The 7,817-nt window shown below is 33.0% G+C and overlaps 1 protein-coding gene across 1 annotated transcript in view; it reads left to right on the plus strand.

Annotated features, from left to right (window-relative positions):
* The first annotated feature begins 342 nt into the window (after positions 1-342).
* cndp1 (carnosine dipeptidase 1) overlaps positions 343-7,817 on the plus strand; it is an 11,101-nt gene continuing 3,626 nt past the window's right edge. Inside the window, exons 1-6 of the mRNA XM_073846903.1 lie at positions 343-486; positions 573-680; positions 3,771-3,914; positions 4,030-4,192; positions 6,509-6,597; positions 6,675-6,872. Of these exons, the coding sequence (XP_073703004.1) occupies positions 573-680; positions 3,771-3,914; positions 4,030-4,192; positions 6,509-6,597; positions 6,675-6,872 (702 nt within the window). The 5' untranslated portion in view covers positions 343-486. The remainder of the gene's footprint in view (positions 487-572; positions 681-3,770; positions 3,915-4,029; positions 4,193-6,508; positions 6,598-6,674; positions 6,873-7,817) is intronic.

Genomic DNA, 7,817 nt, shown 5'->3' on the forward strand with positions numbered 1-7,817 from the left:
AGTTTTTATCTCACAATTCACTTTTCTAGGAATTGTTAGAAACAGTGGGAACAGTTGCAATTATTGCATAAGCTTCAAACTTTAAATCTCTTTTCAAAATGCATCAAGTTCAAATCACACAAGGCCTAACTTAATCAAATCGTACAGTTAAACTCGTCTTTGTCAAGCCTTTGTCAAGTCTAGTTGATGTTTGTCCTTTCATCAGCAATTTGTCGGCAAGTCTTTGAGCTTTGGAATGCTGTTGATCTGCTCCCATATTGAACTCAGCGTGAGTTTTGCTCAGTCTTACTCTAGGGATTGCGTTTGCCAGCGAGAGAATTCATTTTGGCAGCTATAAGCTGTTTTTTTCCATGCTAAGGAGACTTCAGTGACCTTATCTCCACGGGAGGTACCAATGATGGAAACTATTTAACACGCCTCACCAGCGATGGGACAGCATTGAGCTGTTTGGAAGCTCCTCATACCAAAGCAAAGCATCTTGACAAGGTAGGTCAGTTCAGTTTTCTTGAAAACCCTTAATCTTAAAATAAGAATATGACAGTCTTCAGCTCATGACTTTGTTTGCTCCACAGATGAACTGCATAAGTTTAGTCTGTCTTCTTCTGTGCACGGGAGTGTCTTCCTTCAGATTTGAGGAGTTGACGCAATACGTGAACAGCCATGAAGAGGAATTTATCAAGGTATTTATTTGTTGGGATGTTATGATATCTGTTTGCCATAATTCAGTTAATCTGAATTAGTGATCTTGTGTCCAAACTGATGAGCTCAGAATGACAACATCCATCTACTCTAGTGACATCTTCATGACTCTTTATTGATGCATTTTATCTCTGCAGATTGTAGAAGACGTATTTGTTTATTTGAGCTCAGATAAGATGCCTCAGAATTGCACAGATTCTTTTGCTTTGATGATTTGGTATTGTCAGCACAGGCTGTTGATGAAGAAAGAGAGTCCTGCACACGACACACGGGCAAAAATATATTTTATTTTGGCCATGGTTCATTTTGTCCCCTTGTTTAACGAATCTGTTGCCTCATTTTAATTAAACCTTGGCCATGATTTACTATTCCTTCGCTCATTTGAGAAAATTGTTCCCTCATTTTAGTAAATCATTCTGTCGTTTTAGTAAATCTTTCCATTAAGTGAATTGTTCTCTCGTTTTAGTAATTTGTTACCTTGTTTTAGTTTTAGTTCAAATCTCATAATTCTGACTTTTTTCTTGTAGTTCTGAGCTTATTTCTCGCAATATATTAGCGATATATATCGCAATATATTAGTTTCGCAATTATATAGTTTATATTTAGCAATTCCGATTTTTTCTTGTAGTTCTGAATTGATTTGCACAATTCTGACTTTTTTCTTGAGGTTCTAAGCTTAATAAGCTAAGCACAATTCTAAGTTTATATCTGGCAATGTTGGCTCTTCTCTTGCACTTCTGAATTTAAATTTCAACTTTTTTTGTAGTTCTGTCTACAAGTTCAGTCTCACAATTCTGACTTTTTCTTGTAGTTCTAAGTTCAGTCTCGCAATTCCGACTTTTTTGTTGTAGTTCTGAGTTTATATCTCACAATAACTTTTCCTAACAATTCTGAGTTTTATCTCGTAATTTCGACTAATTTCTTACAGTTCTGAGCTTTTATCTTGCAATATCAACTTTTTTCTTGTAGTTTCGAGTTCAAGCTCACAATTCTGACTTTTTTTCTTGTGGTTCTGAGTTTACATCTCACAATTCCAACTTTTTTCTTGTAGTTCCGAGTTCAATCTCACAATTCTGACTTTTTCTTGTAGTTCTAAGTTTATTTCTCAATTTCAACTTTTTTCTTGTAGTTCTGAGTTCAATCTCACAATTTTGACTTTTGTCTTGTGGTTCTGAGCTTATATCTTGCAATATTGACTTTTTTCTCACAATTCTGAGTGTATATCATGCAATGTTAACTTTTTTCTTACAGTTCTGAATTTAAATCTCTCAATTTCAACTTTTTTCTTCTAGTTCTAAGTTTAATCTCAGAATTCTGACTTTTTTCTTGTGGTTCTTAACTTATATCTCGCAATATTGACTTTTTTCTCACAATTCTGAATGTATATCTTGCAATATTGACTCTTTTCCTTCAGTTCTGAATTTAAATCTCCCAATTTCAACTTTTTTCTTGTAGTTCTGAGTTCAATCTCACAATTCTGACTTTTTCTTGTAGTTCTAAGTTTATTTCTCAATTTCAACTTTTTTCTTGTAGTTCTGAGTTCAATCTCACAATTCTGACTTTTTCTTGTAGTTCTAAGTTTATTTCTCAATTTCAACTTTTTTCTTGTAGTTCTGAGTTCAATCTCACAATTCTGACTTTTTCTTGTAGTTTTAAGTTTATTTCTCAATTTCAACTTTTTTCTTGTGGTTCTTAACTTATATCTCGCAATATTGACTTTTTTCTCACAATTCTGAATGTATATCTTGCAATATTGACTCTTTTCCTTCAGTTCTGAATTTAAACCTCCCAATTTCAACTTTTTTCTTGTAGTTCTGAGTTCAATCTCACAATTCTGACTTTTTCTTGTAGTTCTAAGTTTATTTCTCAATTTCAACTTTTTTCTTGTAGTTCTGAGTTTATTTCTCAATTTCAACTTTTTTCTTGTAGTTCTGAGTTCAATCTCACAATTCTGACTTTTTCTTGTAGTTTTAAGTTTATTTCTCAATTTCAACTTTTTTCTTGTAGTTCTGAGTTCAATCTCACAATTCTGACTTTTTCTTGTAGTTCTAAGTTTATTTCTCAATTTCAACTTTTTTCTTGTAGTTCTGAGTTCAATCTCACAATTCTGACTTTTTTCTCACAATTCTGAGTGTATATCTTGCAATGTTGACTTTTCCTTCAGTTCTGAATTTAAATCTCTCAATTTCAACTTTTTTCTTGTAGTTCTGAGTTCAATCTCACAATTCTGACTTTTTCTTTCAGTTTTGAATTTAAATCTCTCAATTTCAACTTTTTTCTTGTAGTTCTGAGTTCAATCTCACAATTCTGACTTTTTCTTGTAGTTCTAAGTTTATTTCTCAATTTCAATTTTTTTTCTTATGGTTCTGAGCTTATATCTCGCAATATTGACTTTTTTCACACAATTCTGAGTGTATATCTTGCAATGTTGACTCTTTTCTTTCAGTTCTGAATTTAAATCTCTCAATTTCAACTTTTTTCTTGTAGTTCTGAGTTCAATCACACAATTCTGACTTTTTCTTGTAGTTCTAAGTTTATTTCTCAATTTCAACTTTTTTCTTGTAGTTCTGAGTTCAATCTCACAATTCTGACTTTTTCTTGTAGTTCTAAGTTTATTTCTCAATTTCAACTTTTTTCTTGTAGTTCTGAGTTCAATCTCACAATTCTGACTTTTTCTTTCAGTTTTGAATTTAAATCTCTCAATTTCAACTTTTTTCTTGTAGTTCTGAGTTCAATCTCACAATTCTGACTTTTTCTTGTAGTTCTAAGTTTATTTCTCAATTTCAATTTTTTTTCTTATGGTTCTGAGCTTATATCTCGCAATATTGACTTTTTCACACAATTCTGAGTGTATATCTTGCAGTGTTGACTCTTTTCTTTCAGTTCTGAATTTAAATCTCTCAATTTCAACTTTTTCTTGTAGTTCTGAGTTCAATCACACAATTCTGACTTTTTCTTGTAGTTCTAAGTTTATATTTCGCACTTCTGACTTGTTGTCTTGTTTTAGTAACTATTTCCCTCATTTTAGTGAGTTTGATGAACCCTAAGCATGTTTGGCCTCTATCTTCCAGACTCTGAGACAGTGGATTGCTGTGGAGAGCGACTCCAGCGATGTTACGAAGAGATCCGACTTACACAGAATGATGGACATGACAGCAGAGAAACTGAGGCTCATTGGAGGAAGCGTGGAAATGGTGGATGTCGGGATGCAGTCGGTCAGATCATGAATCTAAATGAGCTTCTCTTAGCTGTAACCTTTGATTAGAATGGTTTTACTATTAAACTACTGAAAATGATCAGAGTTAACCATTGTGTCCATCTCTCATACAGCTGCCCAATGGAAGCAGCATTGCTCTGCCCAAAGTGGTCACAGCTGAGTTCGGCAGTGATCCCAGTAAACGCACCGTCTGTGTCTACGGTCATGTGGACGTCCAGCCTGCCAAGAAAGAGGACGGATGGGCAACAGAACCTTACGAGCTCACAGATATCGATGGTAACCCTGAACCAGTCTCATTAATACACTATTATAGTTTTTGTTAATTTTTCTGTTTTTTCTTTTTCTGTTTTTACTTTAATTTAAGTTAAAGGTTTTTTATTTTCATTTTTGTTACTTCTATCTTTTTTGTTTATAACTTAAGAACACAAAGAGAAAGAAAGCACCAACAGGTGTGATACCAATTTAAAATATATATATTATATAGGCTACAATTGTAATGCCATAGGTTTGATTTTGGCATTGGTGGGAACATAATGGCAGACAGCAGACATTTAATGGTTTGATCAAAATTATTGCTAGGGAAAGTTTAGTAGTCGCTGATTTAGAGGGGCATTCATAGAGCCCTTTCTAAATTCTAAACTTCAAAATCATAGCAAGCAATGTCCAACTTTGAAAACTAAAGTTCGCTCCTTAAATATGAAGAGATCAAACAACAGATTCATGAGCTCATCCAAATTTCACAAAAAGCTTATGGACGTCATTAAAATTATTTGTGAACCGAAATGTCCCGAAATGAATCAAATTATTCTCAACCTGCACCAAAGTCCCGATCTGAATCAAATGATTCGCGAAACACATAGAAGTTCCGATCTGAATCAAATCGCGAATCGCACCGAAATGCTGAAATGAATCAAATGATTCACGATCCGCACTGAAATGAATCAAATGATTCGCAAACCGCACTGAAGTCCAGAAATGAATCAAATGATTCGCGAATCGCACCGAAGTCCCGAAATGAATCAAATGATTCACGATCCGCACCGAAATCTTGAAATGAATCAAATGATTCACGATCCGCACCGAAGTCTCGAAATGAATCAAATGATTCGCAAACCGCACTGAAGTCCCGAAATGAATCAAATGATTCGCAAACCGCACTGAAGTCCAGAAATGAATCAAATGATTCGCGAATCGCACCGAAGTCCCGAAATGAATCAAATGATTCACGATCCGCACCGAAATCTTGAAATGAATCAAATGATTCACGATCCGCACCGAAGTCTCGAAATGAATCAAATGATTCGCAAACCGCACTGAAGTCTCGAAATGAATCAAATGATTCGCGAATCGCACCGAAGTCCCGAAATGAACCAAATGATTTGCAAATCGCACCGAAATCCTGAAATGAATCAAATGATTCACGATCCGCACCGAAGTCTCGAAATGAATCAAATGATTCGCAAACCGCACTGAAGTCCCGAAATGAATCAAATGATTCGCAAACCGCACTGAAGTCTCGAAATGAATCAAATGATTCGCAAACCGCACTGAAGTCTCGAAATGAATCAAATGATTCGCGAATCGCACCGAAGTCCCGAAATGAACCAAATGATTTGCAAATCGCACCGAAATCCTGAAATGAATCAAATGATTCACGATCCGCACCGAAGTCTCGAAATGAATCAAATGATTCGCAAACCGCACTGAAGTCCCGAAATGAATCAAATGATTCGCAAACCGCACTGAAGTCCAGAAATGAATCAAATGATTTGCTAATCGCACCGAAGTCCCGAAATGAATCAAATGATTTGCAAATCGCACCAAAATCCCGAAATGAATCAAATGATTCGCGAATCGCACCGAAGTCCCGAAATGAATCAAATGATTTGCAAATCGCACCGAAATCCCGAAATGAATCAAATGATTTGCTAATCGCACCGAAGTCCCGAAATGAATCAAATGATTCACGAACCGCACTGAAGTCCAGAAATAAATCAAATGATTTGCGAAACGCATCGAAATCCCGAAAGGAATCAAATGATTCGCAAACCACACTGAAGTCACAAAATTAATCAAATAAGTAGAGACCTGCAATCCTGAGGAAGTACAAAAGTTAAATTCAAGTACTTCAAGCACCTTGTACGAACCCTGCTATTTTTATTTATTTAATTTTTTTATACAATTTTTATTAGCTAAAATACGTATAATTTTGTATTTTTTTTTAATTTTATTTCACTTAAAGTTTCCTTTAATTTCAAGTATCAAAAATGTTTAGTTTAGAGCTAAACGTTAATGAGAAAATGACAAGTGTTGCATTGACAACTAGCTGAACTAAATAAGTTTACGTAAGTTGATTTGACTTGTATTTATTCGTTTATTTAGTTCTGCCTGTAATATTGTTTAAGTGAATGCTTTTAGCTTAGACTTTTTCTTTTCATTTTCAAAACTGAAATACAACTTTAGTCAACAGTTCCACAGCCGTGATCATTTTTTTCTCTGTCTGTCAGATATTTGAGACATAAGAATTTTTTACCCAGTGAAAAAACTGTCTGACAGTTTGATGGGATGATAATATGATTATTGAACTCCTAGGAAATCTCTACGGAAGAGGAGCATCTGACAATAAAGCGCCGGTGTTGGCCTGGATCCATACGGTGGAGGTCTACAAAGCTCTGAACATCGTAAGACAGCGATCAAATCAAAAAGAAATGCAACAAGTTTCCATCCAGAGGTCTGACGTTCAAACTGTTTTCTACAGGATCTGCCGGTGAACGTTAAATTCATCATTGAGGGAATGGAGGAGACCGGCTCTAACGGCCTGGATGACATGATTGTGGCTCAGAAAGACACGTTCTTCTCAGACGTGGATTATATCATCATCTCGGACTGCGTCTGGCTCAGCAAACGACCGGCGCTGACGTACGGAACCAGAGGAAACTGTTACTTCTTTGCTGAGGTTGAGAAATCAAACTATTCAGATGTGTTTAGTTGTATATCGGCAAACATTATATTTAATACATTTAATACTACAAGCACTTAAATTATTAGTTTTTTATTTATTTTTTATATTTAATTTATTTTTATTTCAGTGCATTTATTTTATTTCAAGTATTAAATTTTTTTACTAGCTGAAAAAAAAAAGTTTAATTTAAGTATTTTTTTTTTTTACTTAAAGTTTCATTTAATTTCAAGTTGTTGTTTTAGTGCTAAACGTTAATGAGAAAATGCCAAGTAAAATAAATATCTTATTTTATTTCAGTAAATTTATTTTATTATTTATTTAGTTCGGTTTTAGTTTTTAAAACAATAAACCTTTAAAGTTAACAGACACATTACACACAAATAAAATGCTCATGAATTTTAAAAAAGGCTTTTAACTATTTTTTATTTTATTGTGTAAAAAACTTGTTACTATTTTTATTTTGTAACTGTTGTGGCTTTTTTTGTTAGAAATGAGGAAAAGGATTTATTCTGTGTGATTTCCTAAAGCCTAATGCCAAGATCATGGGTTTGATTTAAAGTTATTATAGTTAACTAAAACTACAATTAACACCATAAAATATAAATTTCATTACTTCAAATAAAACTTCAACTGATGAAAACTTCAAACACTTTTTTTTATTTTAGCTAGTTGCATTTCTTATTTTAATTAAGTTTAACTTTATGTACTAAAATAAAAAATAATAATAAATAAAAATAAATGTATAAAAATTTTATAAAATTTACATAAATATAGAACAAAATCGTTAAAAATAATTCAAATTAAATGAAAACTGGGAAAAAATTGATATATATATATATATATATTTTTTTTTTTTATTTGATTTATTTTTTTGTATTTTATTATATATATATATATATATATATATATATATATATATATATATATATATATATATAT

This window comes from Garra rufa, chromosome 9 (assembly GCF_049309525.1).
Source record: "Garra rufa chromosome 9, GarRuf1.0, whole genome shotgun sequence".
NCBI classification, from domain to species: Eukaryota; Metazoa; Chordata; class Actinopteri; order Cypriniformes; family Cyprinidae; genus Garra; species Garra rufa.